The sequence below is a fragment of the Cyanistes caeruleus genome, chromosome 8 (assembly GCF_971803275.1).
Source record: "Cyanistes caeruleus chromosome 8, bCyaCae1.hap1.1, whole genome shotgun sequence".
Lineage (NCBI taxonomy): Eukaryota > Metazoa > Chordata > Aves > Passeriformes > Paridae > Cyanistes > Cyanistes caeruleus.
Window position 1 is genome coordinate 37,233,219 of NC_141708.1, and position 22,406 is coordinate 37,255,624.

General features: G+C 42.9%; 1 protein-coding gene across 9 annotated transcripts in view; it reads right to left on the reverse strand.

Moving 5' to 3' along the window:
- PCDH15 (protocadherin related 15) overlaps window positions 1–22,406 on the reverse strand; it is a 532,955-nt gene that overhangs the window by 102,479 nt on the left and 408,070 nt on the right. For all 9 annotated transcript variants that reach the window (XM_086900046.1, XM_086900037.1, XM_086900044.1 and 6 more), the window contains 3 exons: window positions 18,299–18,378; window positions 15,784–15,877; window positions 3,323–3,451 (listed from right to left, as the gene is read on the reverse strand). In XM_086900046.1, coding sequence (XP_086756172.1) covers window positions 3,323–3,451; window positions 15,784–15,877; window positions 18,299–18,378 — 303 coding nt within the window. The remainder of the gene's footprint in view (window positions 1–3,322; window positions 3,452–15,783; window positions 15,878–18,298; window positions 18,379–22,406) is intronic.

The following is a 22,406-nucleotide window of genomic DNA, read 5'->3' on the forward strand; positions in this document are numbered from 1 at the left end:
ATCCAAGGGCCAGTGATACGTGAGCACATAATTCTTCATCTCCATTTTCCACCTCATTTCCTTCCCTGTCACTACCTCTCCTTGACAGCAACATGTTCATGCTGGAGTTTTCAAACAGTGCTGATCAATGACACCAAAATACCCAACAATAAATGAATTATGGTTTTGGGTGAAAGAATCTGTATATAAATAAAACCCCCCATGAATAAAAACTTCAGTCAAGGGATGTCTTTCCTCTCCAGGGCACCATCAGCTCAACAGCTTCTTATTTAACCCCAGGCTGCCTTTTTTTAGAGTCTGCAACAAACTGCTATGGCCTGTCTTCCCTCCCCAAGGGTGTGAACATGCCTGCAGATCAAGATATTGGTGTGAGCCTGCAGATCAATGTATTAATTCCTTTCCAAAGTGTCATTCCACCTTTTTTACCTCCCATGCTCCCGAGATTGATTGAAGTGCAGTGTACAACTCAGATCATCCTGATGCCCCATCTCCAGCTGGTTTAGACTGCAAGAAAGTGCCTGAATCTCACTGTAGAGTTTCCAGTTGGAGCTTTTGAATTCCTGGGGGCCCTTTGTGGAGACTTCCACTCAGCAGCTGTGCTCCTGCCTTGCTGGGGAATCCCCAGGATCAGAGGGGAAGGAGCAGCAGGGAATCCAATCCACCTCTGACTGCCCCAATTTAGAGAACACAGTGTGAAATAAAAGGATTGGAAACACATCTTCTCCACTGGCAGCATTATCCTGTCTGATTTTTGTTCTTTTAATCTTCAGGAGGCTCCTGGAATGCCCACAGGCAGCACTCCCATGCCAGTGCCTCCAGCAGCTCCAGCTGGCAGCAGAGCTGCCAGAGCACTTCCAAGAGTGGATATTGCCTGCCTGCATGGAATAAATGCTCCAAACCCTCCCTCTCCCACAGGAAACCTCTCACAGCCTTCCTGCTACATCTCCTTGGGAAAACACCCCGCAAATATTATCAAATTCTTCATGGAAATCTATTTGAAAGTCCAGCTTTCCCACTGAAAACAAAGCAGAGCATGGGAATCTCTTGTCTGTGGCAGGATTTATTCCTGGCAGTGTTCAGATTGATTTAAACCACAAATTGCTTACAATCCCCATCCCTGGAAGTGTCCAGGGCCAGCTTGGACAGGCCTCAGAGCAAGCTGGGATGGTGGAAGGTGTCCCTGCCCATGGCAGGGCTGGAATGGGATGAAATTTAAGATCCCTCCCAACCCAAACCACTCAGGAATTCTGACAATTAGACAGGGCACCCAATCCTGAGACCAAGCCTCCTGAGTCAAAAATCCTGAAGGACCAAAGTGATTGTGCACCTTTTCCATGTCGTTCCTCACCACATTCTTTGCTCCCATGAGCAGTAGGGTCAGATCTTGGGTTTTAAGGTAAAAATCTCTTGCTAATTTTTTTTTCCCCAGGTAAAACGGATAGGTGGCATTCAGAAGGGAAAGGGACACTACAAAATCTGCCTTTTCATTAAAAATACTTTGCATGACTGCTTGCTCTGGCAGATTTTAAGTTTCTGTTTGAAATGAGTAAAAAAGTTTTCTGAAAAGCAGTTTTGTTAATCAGTGTGTTAATTCTTGGTAGGGAAAACACACAGCACCTATAAGGATTTCTTCTTTTACCAGGCTATTCCCATCTGAAAGAGCCCTTTATGTACATTTTATCTGCATTAAAGCTTCCATACAAAATTTATTCCCATTAACACCTCTCCCACACCCTCTGTGGGTTTATCTACAGTGAAGCACAACACACCAAAAGCTATTTCAGTTTTTAAGGAATATCCTCAAACAACACTGTTACACCCAAACTCTCATCACCATTATTTCAATAACCTCACTGGAGCCGGAAAAAAACTCCAAATGCCCCAATTTCTCTTTTTTATACCACAGAACGGCATTTCCAATGGATATCCCTACATCAGTTTGCAGTTGTGAACATGAGACAGGAGAAATACACCCAGTATTTTGGCTATAAAGAAAAAGCTTTCTCTATCCAGGGATAAACAGGACAGGAAATGACAGAAGCTGTTTCTGTCACTCCAAGTAGGAATAAACTATCCCAAGGCTCCAATAAATATTTTCATTTCCACACAACTTAGAAATTGCACTAATTTAGAAGCCAGAGAGCTTCTTGTGGCAATAACTTCTTGTATTTTACAGTTCTGTCATAGCTAAAAATAGAGACAAGCTTATGTTTGAGATGATTGAGCCCTGAGGGCCCTCAGCAAAGCACAAAATGGATTTGAAGGATATTTGGGACTGATTGGAAATGTTCCACCTGTGCCTTTTAGGATGCAAAATGAAAAACAAGCACACAGGTAGGCAATGACAAAAAGCAGAGCAATAATTTATTGATTTATCAAAACTGACTTAATTGCACTGAGGGGTCCTAACTTTGTCCAAGACCAGTTCTGATTTCTTATTAAATAATATAATGATGGGAAGGAACATGATTATTATGGGTATTTGGGTTCCCATGGTACCCAAAATGTCCTGTTTTTTCTGAAGCTTCTACTTAAGGAGCTCCCATTTTCTCTTGATATGGTTGCTGCTGGAAGAAAAAAAAAAAAAAAAAAAAAAGGCATATTTTCCACCTAAATTCCTGGAAAATTCTTCCCAGTTCTTCTTTTACCTACAGTGCCTGATGTATCCAACCTTAGTGCAGCAGATATGAGACATATTCAACTTCTGGATTGAAAAACCCTCAAATTAGTATTTTCTTCTTTCCTTTGAGTCAGGAGAAATAAATATTACAAAAAAAAAAAAAAAAAAAAAAAAGAAGGTATTTTCTTCAAGAGTCTGAATCCTCATCCAGAAGACCCCCATGTGTTATAAAAATTTACAGCTTCAAACCCTCAAATAAACACTATCCCCTATTTTTATGCCAGGTCAGTAATTATTTCACTCAGGGGTTAAACTGATTTTCCCTTTAATGGCCTTAAAACTTCCTCCAGGTGTGACAATTTCCTACCCCGGGTGTCACTTGCTCAGCATATTTGAATTCTATCTCAAAACAAATAATTTTAAAATGTGGCAACCCTGTTTTAACCCTGTAAATCTGTTATCAGCAAGTTTTTTATGGTGGAATTTCTTAAAACAAGCTTTTTGATGTGCAATTTTTAAGTGACAAAATGTTTTTGGTATTTAGCACAGAGAAGAAAACAATTCCAATATTTTAAAGCCCCAAAACATGCCACTGTAGCCACAAATGGAGAAGTTATTTTGATGGGCATTTGTGTAATTTTGTGCTCTTTCCTCATTGTCTGCATAGCTTGGGTAATAAAATAAACAATTTTAATGACTTACCCTTACTTGACCAACAAAAGCATTGGCTTCCTCTTCCTGCACAGAGAGGTTTCTGGGGAGAAACATGTCAAAAACTGGTCCGTTGTCATTGACATCTGTCACCACTATATTGACAGTAGCAGTCGATGTCTAGGCAGAAAAAAGAACATTTTAAAGAAATTCTCTTTATTTTATAGCTTCCCAGGTGACAACCCTCCTGAAAATTATTAGACAGAATCACAGGTAAGCAGATCATCAATTTTTGAAACATGTTTTTGTGAAAAGGGAAGCATTTCAAGAATTTATTTTGAATTTTTAGAAGACAAAACAAGCTCAAGACTGACTCATATATTAGAGATTCATGATAAGTATCAGATATCATTTCTTTTCATACAGTATTTTAAGGATTTAAGGAGTTGCTCTGAGTGGAGGGAAAAATCTGGAAATATCAAAATTTGCCAGAATGGGAAAAGGAAATTAGTGATTTATCAATCAAAATATGCCACAGTGATGATTAACTAAGCTGATGAAATGGCAGAATCATCCTGTATCATGCTCCTGTGTCATCCTTCCCCCACCCCATCCTGATGTTCTACTTTGCAACCCAATTTTAACATCCCAGGAGGTGGGAACAGCAGAATTAACTGTGTTTAATATAAAATGTTAACAAAATACGACTCCACTACCTATGGAAATTTTCTCTCGCAATGAAAAACGTGGAGAGGTGTTGGCTTGAGTCACTTCCCTTCTCTCTGCTCCCACAGACTGAGAGCTCCAGACCAAAACCCCACATTGTTGTATTTATAAAAATTATTCTGCTCAGTACATTGAATTTTAAATCAGTTCATCCAACTCAGTGTCTTAAATCTTTCTTGTGCCTTCTGATACTTTGCATGAAACTCCTCTGAGGGAAACTTGGGCCCTGAGAGCCCAGAGAGCCCTGGAGGGGCTGGAGCGTGTCCAGGGAAGGGAACAGAGCTGGGGAAGGGGCTGGAGCCCCAGGAGCAGCTGAGGGAGCTGGGAAAGGGGCTCAGCCTGGAGCAAAGGAGGCTCAGGGGAACCTTCTGGCTCTGCACAACTCCCTGACAGGAGGGGACAGCCAGGGGGGGTCGGGCTGTGCTGCCAGGGAACAGGGACAGGACAAGGGGAAACGGCCTCAAGCTGTGCCAGGGGAGGCTCAGCTTGGACAGCAGGAGGAATTTCTCCATGGCAAGGGTGGTCAAGTTTTGGGATAGGCTTAAAAGAGGAGTGGTGGAGTCCTCATGCCTGGAAGTGTTTAAAAAGTGAGAGGATGTGGCACTCTGCAGTTGTGGTTTAGTTGTAAGGTGGTGCCTGGTCACGGGTTGGACTTGGTGATCTTGGAGGTCATTTCCAACCATAAAAATTCCATGATTCCATGAAATGCTTATGACAGGTCAGTCACAGCAATTACACCGTGAAAATGTGACCCCAGAAGAAATCCCTTGCTTTAAGAAGAACAAACCTGTTTGAAAGTGGCACCTCACAGGCTTCATAGAGAAACCTGCAACCATCTTCCCTTAACAAGAACCCCAAAACAGAGAAATAAAATAAAGAAACAAAGAAAAAACTAAACCAAATGAAACCTCAACCAAAAAGTCTGAATGGAGACCTGCACTTCTGGAGCTCTACTGGTGTCAGAATCAGGCTCTTCCCAGCTCCAGATCCAGCTGGTATGATTTCAGTGTCCCAAGAGCTCCCAACATCTGCATCAAATAACTCCTTACTACTTAAAAAAAATCAAAAATCCAGAGGATTTTGGAACAAGGTAGCACAAGGATCTCCCAGGCTGGCAGCTTCTGTTTACTGAGCCCCAATTATTTGGTAATTGTTCCTGAAACTGCCTCCCACACTCCATTTCTAAAAGGTGCGTTTGCACTTTCTGCCTCCTTGTCCATGCAATAGCCACTCCAGAACGTTTGCTCTGCTGTGATGCACACTGAATGTAAATTAGCTTTTCCACAGGTAACTCGACTCCATGAAATTCATGGAAATAAACACCCTCACATTTCATAAACTGAGGCAACATGGTTTTAAATAACAATGGCTTAAGGCAGAAATTCACATTTAGAAAAGATTTCTTTTCATTCCAGATTATTTTAATGCACTGATAATCTGCAGCATTTCTTCTCTTTTGAGAGGATTTTATAAGGAGAAAGACAGGAAGGAAGGAAAAGAAACATTTGAGATTTTTTCCCAACTCTTGCCTAAGGATTTTCAATATTTTTCACATTCCTGGTCATTTATTCATCTTAAGCACCCTCCACGTCAGCCAAAACACACAGGCCAGTGCTCCACTTGTCATGTTTAAATTTTCACTCCTGAATTTAAAAGGCAAGATTTTTGCAAAGAAATAATATTTTTCTAGGGAAATAAACATCTTCTTGAGATGCCAAATAGTAGAATTAGTTTGGAAAATTTTATCAAATGCTCCTCTCTTTAAACTTGCAAATATGTTAAAATAAGATCCTGTAAGAAGACCAACATTTCAAGTAATCCTTGTTTTCATATGTCACACTTTAGAAAATTATCAGATGTGAATTAATTCAGAATTCACTATAACAAGACCAGTATTTTAAATAATCTTCCTTTTTTATTAACCATAATTTAGCAAATGACCAGAAGTGGGTAAAATCACAAGGAGAATTCAAAGCAGACTCTGGCTTAGCAGCAAACCCCTAGGTTCTGTTCCTTAAAATCAGTAACAGACTGAAACTGAGAAAAAAAATGGGAATACTTAAAAATCTCTCTATTTCACCTGACTACAGGAAACATTTATTATCTCACTGTTATCTCAGCAATGCCCACCTTTACCATGAAGTGGGACTCACCCATGTGTCTTTGAGAGAAGCACTTCTCTCAAACATTAGAGAGTCCTGTGATCAAAGATTATTAACCAAAACCAATGTTTTTAGATCCCCATTAGATGGCTCCAAAGATTTGTTGAAGCTCCCAGCCCCAGATTGATGTGCTGTTCTGAAAAAGCCCTATGGAATCACAGTTTGTGTGGGAAAGGACCTTAAAGCCCATCCAGTGCCACCCCTGCCATGGGCAGGGACACCTTCCACTGTCCCAGGGTGCTCCAAGCCCCAAAGTCCAACCTGGCCTTGGACACTTCCAGGGATCCAGGGGCAGCCACAGCTTCTCTGGGAAGTCCATTCCAGAGCCTGCCCACCCTCCCAGGGAACAATTCCTTCCCAATATCCCATCTATCCCTGTCCTCTGGCACTGGGAAGCCGTTCCCTGTGTCCTGTCCCTATGTCTCTCTCCATCTTTCCTAGAAAGTGAATTCACTAAATTTCTTAAAGAATTATGAAAAGTTGACAAGGCTTCTAGAGGATGCTAAAAGAGGCACAGAAACAACAAAGAAAGGTCTTCACAAATATATAAATACCACTAAAATTCTTTAAAGAAGTGGTTCCCTAAAATAAGGAGAGACACCTATTTCACTATCAATTTTCCTCATGCAAATCCAACACAGGAAGGTTTGAAAATTGCTTTGGCTGGTTAAAAATGAGTCTTTTCTACCACAGAATCATCAAACAGGGTTTGGGAAGGAATCCTAAAACTATTCCTTGAAATCCAACCAGGGAACAAAACATCTCAGACTCGTATCAGGCATTTCCTATTCATTACTGGAGAAACCCTGCTTACTTCCCTTTTATAATGAACATAAATAAAAGATCCACAGCAGCAAAGCAATTTATATATTTCTTAGGGGTCCTCAAATAATTCTTATATAGATAACTCTTCCCTAAGCAATATTCGTAAAATTTACATTGCCTGCACAAATCTTAAGGATGCCAGGCCCTGAAAAATGTTACGGATGATAAATCTGAAGGAAATTCCATTTTATTTGTATCCTGTCATTTAAATTGAAGTTGGGAATTGATGAGAGCATTCTATGCCTTGGAGAGGAAACGTTCTTGGCTCTGATGTCGAGCAAGTTTATTAATTTGGACAAACTCTTAGACAAACCTGTCATGTTGAAAGATAATTAGTTTCCAGATAATACAACTGGAGGCAAAGCCTTCATTTGATCAAAAAAGAAATGGTAAATAATGCTGCTGATCTCCTGATATCAGGATTTATTGTTATTCATCTCAAGAAAACTGTATTTGAGTGGTGACAGAATCAACAATTCTATGATTCTATTTTCAGACCTTCTTTCCTTCCATGAGAAGTTTAAAAGTATCTCCCAACCCTCTCCAACTCCCCAAGCTATAAAGACAAAATAGGCAGCTGGACTGCAAAGAAATTTTGGAGAGAAGACCCTGTGGTGAAGGGAAGGGTAGGTCTTGTCAATAATTACACTAATGAGGAAAAATCCCAATAAGCCTGGAGACGAGACAAAGAGAAAAACTGTCAAAATACCAAAATAAAGCTCAAAGGGAAAGCTCCCAAAATGAAAACCTCACACATGGCAAAAGGTAACAGAATGTATCAGAACAGATGAGTATTTCACATGGAAAGGAAGAGAAAATAGTGGGCATTTAAGGAAAATTCTTGACAAACAGACAAAATTATTTAGGTTGGAAAAGCCCTCTAAGAGCAGCAAATCCAACCCTTCCCCAGCACTGCCAAGGCCACCCTGACCAATGTCCCCAAGTGCCACAATCATACGGCTTTGAACACCTCCAGGGATGGGAACTCTACCACTGCCATGAGTGCCTGTTCCAAAGCCTGAGCTCCCTTGCCATGGAGAAATTCCTCCTGGTGTCCAAGCTGAGCCTCCCCTGGCACAGCTTGAGGCCGTTTCCCCTTGTCCTGTCCCTGTTCCCTGGCAGCAGAGCCCAACCCCCCCTGGCTGTCCCCTCCTGTCAGGGAGTTGTGCAGAGCCAGAAGTTCTTCCCTCAACTTCCTCCTAATGGGAACTTACTTATTTGTATCCCTTAATTCATCCAAATTTTGAACTGAAAATTAGGATCAATCTATTGCTTTATGAAAACTCTTTAATTCACCCTTTCCCTTTTAGCACATGAAATCAAAGCCTTTATAGGGAATATCCATGCTAAGCCACCCAACCATGGAAAGTTCGGGAAGCTACTAAAGCTTGCTGTAATAAATGAGCTGCTGTGGGAACAAAAGCCTGCTCTCCAAGAGGAGGAAATCTGTCTGGACAAATTCCTATCATGCAAACTGGAGTTCAGAGATCAGCTGGAATTTGTAAGAATTTCTTATACAAAATACAGAACTTATCAGGAAAATAGCAATAGGCAGTGTCTCTAATTACAGCTTGGAAAGAAAATTATTTGAGGAGAAGTTCTTTCAAGGAGGAAGATCAAATTATGGATCTGTGTATATTATTTCATATATTTAGGAATATTCCCTCTAGCTTCCTTCTTGCTGGATAATTGAACTCGTGTCTACTAGAGACAGGAGCAACAGAAACAGTTACAGTTCCAAGGAGTAACAGAAAATGTACAGCAATTAATGAATTCTCTGTATACTACTCAAGAAGTAAATTTTCGTTTAAATTACCTTAATTCAGGGCTACCTACCTCTATGGAAGAGAATTAATTTAAGTGTTGTGGGAGGCAGAGGCTCTGAATTTTTGAATGATCTTCTAAGGTGGCCAAAATCCTCAAGTCTGACTTCCAGGATTAAACACAAAGCACTGAAACCACAGAATAATGGAATGGTTTGGGTTGGAAGGGACCTTAAAGCCCATCCATTCCATCCCTGCCATGGGCAGGGACACCTTCCACTATCCCAGGCTGCTCCAAGCCCCAAAGTCCAACCTGGCCTTGGACACTTCCAGGGATCCAGGGGCAGCCACAGCTGCTCTGGGCACCCTGTGCCAGGGCCTGCCCACCCTCACAGAGAAGGAATGAAGTTTTTTTAGATTCCCTCAGTTCCCTATGGTTCCCAATATTTTTCAACTGTTGATTCTTCCCATAACCTTCAAGGAACAGCAGAGTTCTGCGTTCCATTTGATCCCTGCCTTCAGTGCCCAGAGCACTGGGCTCACTCTCAGATGCCTTTCCAAGGGTGATGACACCTCTGCCTCCTCAGGAAATGTGGCCCCAAACCAGTCCTGGGCTCTGCAGGGCTGAAATGAACCCTGTTTTTTTCCTGAAGTGTTCAATGCAAGAAGGAATGGGCACAATCAGATTAAAGGGATAGATCTTGGATCCTTTGCTTTTAGAGAAGCCCTCCCAGAACCAGGTCACCACTGATCTTCCCTACCTGGTGAATTTTGAGACACACCCTGAACAGCTGGATGGATGACAGCTTCTCCTGAACTTCAAATGGGGTTTAGTGGCCTGTAATTTCTGAGTACTAAACTGACCATGACTACAACGCAACGCGGTGCTCCTTCAGACACATTAAAAAGGGAGGTTAGAGCTGGAGGTTGGGATCATCCCCTGGATGACTGATAACTTTTAAGAACACCTAATTCATAGTTCCCAAATGGGTTTATAAGCTAGGCACTGAGCTGCTCTGCTTTGCCAGGCAGAAAATCCCTTTCCTGCAGTGCTGGATGAATATTTTCAGGTTGAGACATTAGTATTTGGAGGTTGGAATTCCCCTTATTTCACACAAGACACACTAAGAAAACACAGTGGAGCTCCTGTTTCATCTCTCTAAATCAACAGACACACACAAGCCAAATATCAAGAGCACAGAAGGCTTTTTCTTTCTTCTGACAAAAGCCACGTTTATTTATTTCAAGCCTCTCCCTCTGAAAGGTGAAGAAAGGAATTCTTGTCTTGGAACTACATCCAAACACGTCCCAATTTGTGGACACAACTTGAGCTTGGAATGTGTTGTTTCCTTCACATGCCACTTTGCCCATCTACAGCTAAAAGCTCATTACTTGGGAAATAATAGCATTTTCCTGCCTGCTAAATTAATGCATCCTTAATTGTTGTGTTGGGTTGTTAATTGTGATGGGTCGTGTTTCCCTGGGAAAACCCACAAGCCTGTTAATGCTCCAGGTCATAACTCAGAACAGCAGTAATTTGGGAAGCACAGCTGAGCATTTTAAACAATCAGGAGCATTCCAGGGAAGAGTAATGGAAAGGTGGCAGCCAGGCCACCCCACTCCACGGAAAGCTATGGTGCTGGGTGAGGGCATTAGTGGCTCTGGATTAATTTTGAATGAATTAGCAGTCCCCCAAAGTCAAATGGTGTCACCATGACTGTCACCACACCACATGAATCAGTTAAATCAGCCTTGGGGCTTAGGAAAAGAGAAACCCCAATTACCCCATGCCACAGCAGTCCTGTCAAACCTCTCTTAGGCCTTTTGGTAATGACACAGAAAAAGGAGCAAGAAAAAAAATCAAAAAAACCTAAAACCCCTCCAAAAATTCAGGTGTGTGGGACCACAGACTTTCCAAATGCAAAAATGAGCTCAACATTCATTGATGATGATGATGATGGGGGTTGGATATAGATTTCTCTAGAGAATATCAGGGATCAAAAGGAGAGCCAATACCACACTGTATCCTTGTGCTACTCCAATGGATTTTAGTGCAGGCACAGAGCACTGGCTGGCCCTAGTGGCAGCTGTGGAGTAATGAGGCCCAAGATGAAGAATCCAGGAACTGGTGGGTTTAGAAAGGAAATGGCGAGATGTCTTCTCCAGTATGAGAGGAAATGACCTTGAGTTGTGCCAGGGGATGTTTAGCTTGGATATTAAGGAAAATTTCTTCACCAAAAGCACTGTGAAATACTAGAACATCTTCTCAGGAAGTGGTGGAGTCCTCATCCCTGGAAGTGCTCAAGACGTGTGGATGTGGCACTTGAGAACGTGGTAGTGGTGGAGCTGGTTGATGGTTGGATTTGATGATCTCAGAGGTCTTTTCCAACTTTAAGGATTCTGTGACATTCATAACTGGGAAAAGCATCTGGAGGAAACTACTGTCCAAAAGTGTGAGGCTGGGGCTGCTGGACCCCAAGCAGAAGCACAAGCTCATGTGGGAGGTGTCCTGCTGTCCTCCAAAGTCCTGGAGATACCAGAGTGGGAAGAAAAATTCATTTTAATGTGTCTCCCTGGGCCAAGGAAGATCCTGCCAGGGCTGGAGATGCCTGAGCCTTGCTTAGCTCCATGGAGAAAAAAACATCCCTGGTTTTACGAGAACATGAGAATCATCATGTTGAGAGAGAAAGCTTTCAAAGCAGTCTGGGATAGATTTCTTCCTTGAAAGCATCAACAATTTTCAAGCATAGCAACCTTTCCCAACTGAGGTGTTCCAGGATTTTATACACTATTATTTAAAAATTCATGAGCAGAAGTCTTGCCCCTTTGCTTTCATGTCATAACAGCTAAAAATCTTTGTTCACACAGAGTTTGGCAGGGAAACATTGTGGATATTGGAATTCAGGAGTGCTGGCCTGAATTTCTGAACCAGTATCACTGGGTGAAGTTACAAACACTGAACTTACTCAGATGAGTATGAAAGACCAATACAAATGTTCCCCTTTTTCCACTCCGTGAGGGCTTTTTGGACATGTTTATGCTTGAAAGGTATGGATTAAATAACCACATTTAAATTGTCAGTGCCTGAGGAACATCAGCTCCTGAGATCCCATGCTACAGGAATTTATCTGGGGATCCTATGAATGTTGTTCACAAAACCAAGACACAGAAATGTACAAATGCCAATTATCCATGTTGTACCTGAGGAGAAAAGTTCTCCTGGACTGTGTTTGTGTGACAAGGTTCTGGTAGTGAGGGGTTATGGGGCGGATTCTCTGAGGAGCTGCTGGAAGCTCCAACGGTGCCTGGATCCAGGGGATCCAGGGTGAACCTGCTACTGACCAAGGCAGAGATGGCAGTGATGCCTCTGAGATAACTGATTTGAGAATGAAAATTGTTATTGTGTAGTTGTAATTGTGGCCAGAGAAGAGTGGAGTGAGACCATGGGAGAGGAGCAGATCTGCAGGCACCCAGGGCAGGAAGAGGGAGAGGAGCTGCTCTAGGCACTGGAGCTGAGATTCCATGGGGAAGCCCATGGGGATGCAGCTGTGCCCTGGCAGCCCAAGGAGGCTGCAGTGATCCACCTGCAGCTCCTACAGGTGCCCACACCAGAGCATGGGGATGCTGAGAGAGGTGGGAAGCCCATGTTGGAGAAGGAACTCATGGATCCATGGAGAGAGAAGCGCACACTGGGGATGATTTACTGATAGTACTTGAGACCTGTGGGGACCCACAGTGGAGCAGCCTTTTCCTGAAGGCCTGACCCCATGGAAGTGGATGCACATGGGAGTGGTTCATGAAGAGCTGCAGCCTATGGGATGGACTCATGGAGAGCTGTGTCCCGTGGGATGAACCCCATGCTGGAGCAGGGGAAGGACTCCTACACATCTCCATGGGGAAGAAGCAGCAGCACAAACAACACAAACCCCCATTCCCATCTCCCTGTGCCACTGGAGGGGAGGAGGGAGAGCACAGGAAGGAGGGAGGGGTGGTAGGAAGATGTTCTTAAGATTTGTTTTACTTTCCATTACCCTGCTGGGATTTTGTGGGTAATAAAATCAATGAATTTCCCCAAGCTGTTTTGCTCATGACAATATTTGGTGAAAGATCTCTCCCTGCCCTTATCTCAGCTCCCAAGTCCTTCCTTATATTTTTATTCCTGTCCAGCTGAGGAGGGCAGGGATAGAGCAGGGTCAAGCCACCACATCTCATTGAAAAAAAAACCAACCCACAACAATAACAACAACCCCCTCCCCACACACACCAGTAAAGTCTTTTTCCTTTGAATGCCTTTCAAATTTTAAAAAAAAAACAAACCAAAAAACCCCACAAGAAAATACAGGAAATTAAATCCAAAAGCTGACTTTAAGTAGGTTTGACTCTAATAGCTGGTTTCACGTTGGATGGAAAAGGATCAGGTTGGATATGTTACCAGCTAAAATATGTTAATGGAATTTAAATGACATTGTACCTGCCTGGGGAATTGATTTTAGGATTTTAGGCAAACTGCAACACGGCATCTGTGACATTGCCAGTTTTCTGTAGGCACTAATGGAACTGTTCACAAAAAGCAGAGCTGGATGACAAGAAGCAGGTGAATGAGCTTGGGGATCAGTGGTTTCGTAATTGTATAAATATTTTTTTCCCCCTAAAAAGTCACTGTTGCTTCATGATAAGAACTAGTTAAAAAGCAAAATTCCTCCTTGAAATGGCACTGACTGCTTGGACCAAGGATCTGTGTCCTCAAAAGGGTTTGGCACAGTACCAGCCAGGAGCTTTGAGTGTGTCCTGACCCTCCTCCAGGAGAAGCCTGTCAAACAGCAGGGAGTACATCCAGAAGAGCTGCAAATCAAGGGAATTGTGCAAAGACACAAGGAGGCCTGGCAAATTAGTCACATCCACGGTTTCCTGGCATGGAAAAGGCCTGGAGATTTAATGGCTTGGTTGAGCTGCCTTGCTTCATCCATTTGTTTGTAAAATGAAAGCCAAGAAGCTTATCCAGCCTTTTTTTGTGATCCTGGCAAGCCAAACTTTTAACCCTTTCCAGCTGCTGGCACCAGAAGCTTTGGTCGACTGAGTCCTATTGCTGGACAATCTTAAGAAGAAAGGTGCCCCACCACTGACAGTAAATATGAACTGTGGAAAGCAGCTACAGGCACGTAAGGGACAGTGACAAAAACCCCAAACCAGGCAGAAGGAACGGGCTTAAGCTACAGAGTGTGCCCACGTTTCACCCTGAGAACAATGCACACACACCCGCAGCTGCAAAATTCCAGGGAAAAAAAGATCTAGTATGAAATCACAAAGAGTCATGGAATCAACAAGGCTGGAAAAAATATCCAAGATTATCAGATCTGATCTGTGATGGAACCTCATGCCAGAGCACTGAGTGCCACGTCCAGGCCATTCCTGGACAGCTCCAGGGATGGGGACTCCAAACCTCCCTGGACAGCCCCTGCCAATGGGATTGAGGGAGGAGAGGAAATAATGAGATAGCCAGGGGTGGATTTCTTAAAGTGGATTTTGTTGTTGCAACAAGTAACAAGAACTTCAAGAGGTGTTCAACAGCACAGTCTAGGGATAACTCTAAAGAATCCCTCCATGGTTTATTTTGGTTGGTTTTTCCAGAGCTGAGCTTCAAACACCATATCTCAGCTCACATACAACTATTTTCTGCTAAGCACTGTGCCATGATTAACAGGATTTCCTTTCAAGACCCCAACTATCACCTTCAGAATGTTAGAATTAATCTGCTGGCCACTTAATCCTGGGGCAAAATGAATGAATCTCACTCTAGATGAAATAAAGAGGAAGGAGATTTTCAGTCCCCTTTTTTTTTTACATCCCAGAGATTATTTCAGGAGCATAACACAGCCTGAAACAACTTGCAAGTCCTTAATTTACATCTTCAGATTTCCCAGCTGGAAATTTGAGATCAAAACCACTGAACTCACAGCTGTGAGAACAGTTCACGAAGAACAAACCCACAAGTTTTAAGATGAATTACCACAAAAATTGTAACCAGATTTTTTGTGGACAAGGTGGAGACTCTCCTATAATTACTCCATGTTGCCATTAAATTGTATAAAGTCTTCCTTGTTATTTTTGCATGTGTGTGTTTGTGTGTGTGTGTGTGTGTAAATTCTGAGTAAATCCAGAACAGGAAAGCAAAGCTTGTAAGGTGAAGAAGCTAAGAAGAGCATGAGATAGAAAAAATAAACAAGATTTTCTTCTACCACGATGACCACAGGTCCAAATCACAGAATTTTCATGATCACTCTGTGGCAATGTGTCAGAGATGTCTCTGCTTCAATCACACATCTTTCTAGAATAGCCCAGATGATGCATTCTTGTTATTTATTAATTATTAGAGATAATATTTTAGATCTGCCTTTATCCACAAGGTCAGATGTACAGATATTTCTCCCCACCCTGTGTTATAATTCCATGGCAGAGCTGCTGCATTCCAGGTACCTTGAACAATCTAGCTGCAAACTTTCAGGAAAAGTAATTCCATTGCCTCTGCTTGATCAATAAGCACATATCCTTAAATAGTCCACCATTTTATAACGTGAAAATTAAAAAAAATCAAAATTTTGTTATATTAAACACAAGTGCTGGTGGGGTTGGTTGTGGGGTCATGGATTGGTGCAAAAATGGAAGACTTGGAATAGTTCCTGATAAAAAAAAATGTTATTTTTGAAAGAGAAGTGGGATTTTTCCAGATTTTTTTCTGGAGAGCTGGACAGTAAGTTGTGGAAAAGGGCTGGATATAGTACAAATCACTAATACAGCTTCCACATCTGGGAGCAGGGAAGAAGAGGAGCAGGTATCAAATAGCACAGAGAATAAATAGAAGATTAATACTGTGAATCTTGTCTGTTAAAGTATAACTCAAATCAGCAGCAAAATCCTTTTGTCTGTGATCAAAGGCAGGCTTCACCCCACCCCAACCAGAGGAAAACTGTCCCAGATTTTGGATAGGTTTGGTTAAGATCCATGAAAAGCACACAATCAGACCATGTGGAACACTCACCCCGTCAGGTCTGCCGTCCGAGGCTGTGACGATGAGGATGTAGCGGTCAGTGCTCTCTCTGTCCAGGGCCTTTCCCAAGGCCAGCAGGCCAGAGCTGGGAAGGAAACAAAACCAGGACATGTTAGCAGGGTGGCTGGGAGAGGTCTATGACCACCTGAGCTCCACCACCTTGCTGACACTAAGGCCCCTTGTTGTGGGAGCTCTTGGGCTTTCTGTGGGTGAAGGCCAAGAAAAACCATGAGCCAATTCCTAATGCTCTCCACTTGGATATAGGAATAATCCTGGATTACAGGACTACAAAAGCTAGAGCTCCACTGAACACAGAACCCTGATTTGCTCCTGCTGCACTTGAGCTATTCAACTGTCAAAACATATTTATTTTGTATTTTTAATATTAATGCTGCAATAAATGAGAAGAGAGAAGGGCAAGCAGGGGATTAATCACTGAGGAGTTCTGATACCCTGTAGGACTGAGCAGGAAACTCTGGGAATATAACACACACAGACTTCAGGGTGAGTCTCCTCAGGGAGAGGCTACTGGGCAAAGTTACACATTGTGTAACTTCAGAGTAAGGCCTTCAAGTATCCCCTAATAGTTAAATGTTGCTGCGGCCACAAGGGTGGTGGAAAACAAATCCCAGAGTGGTTTGGGTTGGGAGGGAGCTTAAAGCCCATCCTGTGCCACCCCCTGCCATGGACAGGAACACCTTCCACTATCCCATGTTGCTCCAAGGCCCATCCAGCCTGGCCTTGGACAATTCCAGGGAATTGGGATCTTATGATTATTGAATCCCATTTTAAAAGGACAACAAAAGAAGGGTTAATTGGAAGCCACATAAAAAAAAAAAAAATGTTTGAAAGCATTGCAAACTCCTGTAAGTGCTGACAAATGAAACAATTTGGATTTTTCCTCTGATCTAATTCCCTTCTGCAGATGTCTGGAAGCCACCCAGAGGGATGAGACCCCAGCACAGACTCACAACTTCTATGTTAGGAAAGATTAGGAAGGTACAGTGTGGACAATCCTGCCTAAGGAAGCTCGACACTCCTTAACTGAGCTGGAACTAGAGCTCTGAACTGTCCCAAAGCTCCACATTTCATTTCCACAGTTTTGGCGCCTGCTGGAACCTGAGCAAGATTGTGACAAAGTGACAGCACCTCTCCTAAATCCACAGGGAATTTAACAACTATGGATCAAGGGTGATAGTTATCCTGGGCAGCTCCTCCCACGGAATTCCACCAAATATCTTAAGAAAGATGTAACAACACAAGTTTTTGCAGCCCAAAATCCACCCCAGCTGGGATCTGGAGATCCTGTGATTTCCCAGTGGATGCCAATGGATAGATCAGGCATAAGCAGTGGTCAGGCACAGCTCTCAATTTTATTTGCTGCACCCACATTTGATATTCATCTTCTAAATCAACAAATCCTTCTTTATTCCCATTGCAACCCCCCTTTGGAGCATCTCTCATGTTGCTATTGTAGATTATCCAGGTTCTAAAGGTGCCAGAGCAGGTTAGGCTGAGTTTCTCCATGTTAAGGGTTGCTTGCAGCACCTGGGCAGGAGTCCCTACAAAACTCCAATCCCAAGCCATAGATAATACCAGCAGCCCAACATCAATCCCTGCTCTGGCCACTCCAGTGAAGGAAAGTGTCCCCTCTCCAAGGTGTCCCTTCCCTCACCTGCCAAGTCTTTATCAGTCCTAGTGGATGAGAGCATCAGCACCTCCTGGCATCCTCAAGGCTATGTTCCCACTGTTTCCTGAAGGATTTGAATTCTCTTTGAATGGGAGATTTATTATCCACAGCTCAGAACAGACAGACCTGTCTCAGGAGTTTTGGGTATTTAGGTTCACAATCTTCCCCTCACATCAAATTAGAATTATTTTGCACCAGGAGTTAATAAGCCCCAGTTTACTTCTGTCCCATCATTTATTGTGGGAAGTCAGGTCACCATCCTCCCTTCCCCCTGCAAGTAAAAAGGATACTTTGGATTGCAAATAAAAATGAATAACAGGTAAATTAATAGCTAATAAGAGGTAAAATAAAGGGTGGTGGGCCAGGCAGAGACCAATCTGGTGCTTCATTTCATAGCAAACCCTCTCACTCTCACTCTGAGTTGGAATTTAATTTAAGGAAAATACAGTTCTTAAACAATGCTCAAAGGGCTTTTCACTACAGGCTAAACCATAACAAGTCAGGAAATTAAAGCAAAAATTGTCCCTATCATTAGTCAGGAGCTGACAGGTAAAGGGTTTTAATTAATCCCTGGCCACTCTTTTAAATAGAATCTTTCCACCTCAGTGAGTTTCCTTTACCTGAGGTGTTTAAAATAAATAAACAGTGGCCAGTGACAAACCCCAGAGTGGAATTTGGCTCACAGAGCTCTCATTAATGGCTAACAACCCCTCGAAGGAGTAGCTGAAGGTGTCTGAGCACAACCCCTTTCTCTCAGCTCCTCCATTCCCGGGACTGACAAGCTCCAAGACTGTCCTCCGAGGGTTTCCCACTTACCTTTGAGAGAGATTAAAAACTTGTTGAGGATCTCCATTCTGAATGAGGTATTTGATGGGGTCTCCCTCTCTGTCGAAAGCCTTTAGGGAAGGAAAAAAGAGGATAAAATTCAGTCAGTGGCAAAGGTTTCCTCTCTTTCCTTCCATGTAGAAACTGGGGAATTAAGTTTTAGGAAAGATTCCCTCAGGGATGATCCCAATCCCGGTTTCTAAGGCAACTCTGGTTATTGACAAGCTACTCAAGATAAAGCTGGAGCACATCAGAATTCCTATGCTACACAGAAATGACAATATCCTGAATGCAAGATAATAATTACTACTAATTATTAGTATTTATCAAATTACAGCTACATCCAACAGCATGAGTATGAAATTCAGGCTTTAATCATTTGCTTCTATTTTTCTGCAGCTCCACACTAATTAGACTGAACTTTTGGTTTCCTTTCTTCCCATTCTTCATTTCCACTTCTTATCAAGAGCCCTCTTTCTGTTATTTTATTAGAATTCCCACCTTTGGCTGATGCTCCAGTGAGTTCCAACTGCAGCACTCACAGCCCACAATAATTTGCTTTTTGATGTGGTGAAGATCAGGGTAAGACCTTTAAGAACAGACATTAACAGCACCAAAATGGGGATATTCCACCTATTAGGTGGAAAAAAGTCTTTCAAAAGTTGAATAAACTATGTTTGATGTCTCTCCTGGTGCCACCTGAGGCCATTTCCTCTGTTCTAGAAGAGAAGAGGCCAACCCTCACCTTGCTCCTGTCAAGTTGTTGCTGTGGACCACAATCTAGGGCTGTGTAGCTTTGAGCTGACCACCTAAAAAGCAGTTTTTGAGATAAAAACCCAAGAAAAATAACAAAAAAGCCTACTCAGGCACCCCCCAAAATCAAGAGCAGAAGCACAAACTGTTTAAATATGCAGGCAGAGCAGGGAATGTAGTAAGAAAACAACTAGGCTTAGCCAAATAAAACACAGGGTCTAAGTCAGATGGAAGGGATCAGCACAAATAAAGGGCAAGAAAAACTGGATAGGGACACAGTTGGAAAAAGTCAAGACAAAACTGGAGTAGAAACAGGAGAGAACACAAAGGATAACAAAGAAATGTTTCAGTTACAGAAGGAACCTGAGGAGTGGTTTGCAAAGCAGAAGGAATGATGTCGAGAAGGTCAAAGAGGTAAAAGTGCCCCTGTTCCAGCTCCAAACTAAATTAACTGGGAAAAAATTCAGTTGTGAGCTGGGCAAGGGTCAGACAGAGAAGATGTTCATAAACATAGCATCTTTGAACCAGCTGCTGGAATTCAAGCCTGGTGAAGTCCATCCTGGTGTATAGAAGGGTGGGAGCAATCTCAAAGCCATCAGAGATTTTTTATTTGAGCACTCCCAGAGAACAAAAATGCTGGAGGGCAAACCCAAGGTCTATCCTTCACGTAAGAATGAGACAGGAAATCATTCACCAGGCAGGTGGAGTGCAATTCCCAGAAACCCACAAATATCCCAATTATTTGTAAGTTCCTTGCAATGCCAATATGCAGATGGATAACACAGAACTAAATTTCTCCAGAACAAAAGGATGCTGAAGCAATTTAATCTGATTTTCCAACAGGACAAGTCTCCTGAACAGGGCAGAAACTGTGGATCAATAAAGCAGCTGAGCCATGGTGAAGGCTTTTCCCACTGCTCAATGGGACATTTTCCCAAAGGAGTTCCGACAACACAGTCTCCAAATGGAGGGTGGGATTAAGCAAGAATTAAACCCATCATCAAAATTAAGGTCAGGCAGTAGTGGCTAGCATACTGACTCAGTTCTGCATGGGTGGGTACAGCTCTCCCAGCACTAATCAACATTCCCATCCACAGCATCAGGGATGGGAAAATGGAGAGAATTGTTTATAAATTCCATGGGTGGCATTGAGTGACGGAAGGTGTGGGTGGAATTTGGATCTCCTTGGCCTGAGGATATGAACAGTCAGGATCTGAGCCAAGAACACAAAATGCTGCAAACACTGGGGGCAGACAACGTGAGGAGCTAGCATCTCTGAGGACTGTCCTTGATCCTAAATCACCAGAATCCCATGGTTGCTCCTGTCTTTAGTGCTTTGTCCTCCTTTTACCTTCCCTGCAGGGCATCCTGCCCTCCCCTTCACATTAAGTTGTCTCAGAGGTATCATTATGGTCTGCATTCTCTCATAACAAGTCAGGGGGTTCTCAGGAAGCCAGAAAATCAAAGACTAGCTGCTGTTGATTTCATTTTCTCTTTAGCCCCATGGAAAATCCACCTTCAATCAACATGCTTAAAAAAAAATAGAAAGGGTAAAAGTTAATCATTGCTTTTAAACACCCCTGCTTTTTTTAAAAGCAAAGATCACCATGTTCTTATGTAGAGAAGAAAACCACTTGAAGGCAAGGGGGAAGAGCAACCTATTCCTTAATTTTTTCCAGATCAATGGCATAGAGTGATTCCATAAATTGCATACAACAATTCCATGTTAGCTCCTTGTTCAACACATAACTGGACCCTGCTAACGGCCCTATTTGTTCTGCAGGCTCCCAGAAAAAGGACAGCATTTGCATATTTTAATTAATAATGGCTGGCAGAACATGAAGCCATAAACGCCTCCAGGCATGCAATAAACTCTGAGGTTTATTTACAAATTAATGCAGTGGAGATCATTTAATATTGCAATAATCTCAATGTTGTTAATTAAACCACCAGTCAAGACCAGCTGGGTGCATTAGAAAATAAATAAGGGGATAAGAAAGAAATAAAGCCCTCCATCATCAGCAGAAGAAATTTTAATAGACAAGAAAAAAGTAAATTTCATTTTTCCAAAGTCTAAAGGGAAAATTTAAAGCAGCTATATTTGCATTATTACTGACCCTAATGTTTTGCAGATCTTCAGATTTAATAAATTGGGAATATCTGAAAAATTTTGCTGGCTCTTTTCAGGATTTAGCAACTGTCCTGCTGTATGCAGAACTACCAAATTATCACTAAGAGAGAGCCATAAAAGCGTATTTTCTTAATCTGTACCAGCCCAAACACTAATTGGATTGATAAGACTCCGGAAAAGAAACATCAGTGTGAAAGTTTACCCATGAAAACAGTTGTTCAAAATTTGAGGCCTGGTGATATTCCATATCATTGATGGAATACAGGCAATGGCTTCAGGCACAAAACCCAAAACAAGGTGCCTAACTGGGAACTTTTGGTTGCCTGGAAAAGGCAGTATAGGATTTCAGAAGTTTAAATACTCAGTTTATGAATGTTTAAACTGTCCTGGTGGATTTTACACAGCAGGGAATAAAGAATGATTAAAACAGAAATATGCTGCACACAGGAGAAGTATTTCAATACAGATGAAGGACTGTAATCTAATGCAGGACAAGGGAGCTGGACTTGGAATTGGGTTGGGAGGGATCCTTAAAGCCCACCCAGTACCACTCGGTGCCATGGGCAGGGACACCTTCCACTATCCCAGGCTGCTCCAAGCCCCATCCAGCCTGGCCTTGGGCACTTCCAGGGATCCAGGGGCAGCCACAGCTGCTCTGGGCACCCTGTCCCAGGGCCTCCCTCCTGCCACGGAAATATCCCTTCCCAATATCCCATTTGATGCTGCCCTCTGGTGCTTGGAAACCCTTCCCCTTATTCTGGCACTCTAGACCTTTGTAAAAAGTCCCTCTTCATCTTCCACATTTCAGGTTGAGGACAATCAGAACTTCAAGGGATACAGTCCTGCACTAAGCACCAAAGCTAAAGCCAAGCATATTTGGGTTTTAATAATCAAGTATTTTTAGTAAAACACAGGATCACTGAGGCTGGAAAATCCCTCCCAGCCCATGGAGTCCAAGCTGTGCCTCATCCCCACCCTGTCCCCAGCCCAGAGCACTGAGTGCCACGTCCAGCCCTTCCCTGGACACCTCCAGGCATGGGGACTCCAAAGCTCCCTGGGCAGCCCCTGCCAAGGCCTGAGCTCCCTTGCCATGGAGAAATTCCTCCTGGTGTCCAAGCTGAGCCTCCCCTGGCACAGCTTGAGGCCGTTTCCCCTTGTCCTGTCCCTGTTCCCTGGCAGCACAGCCCGACCCCCCCTGGCTGTCCCCTCCTGTCA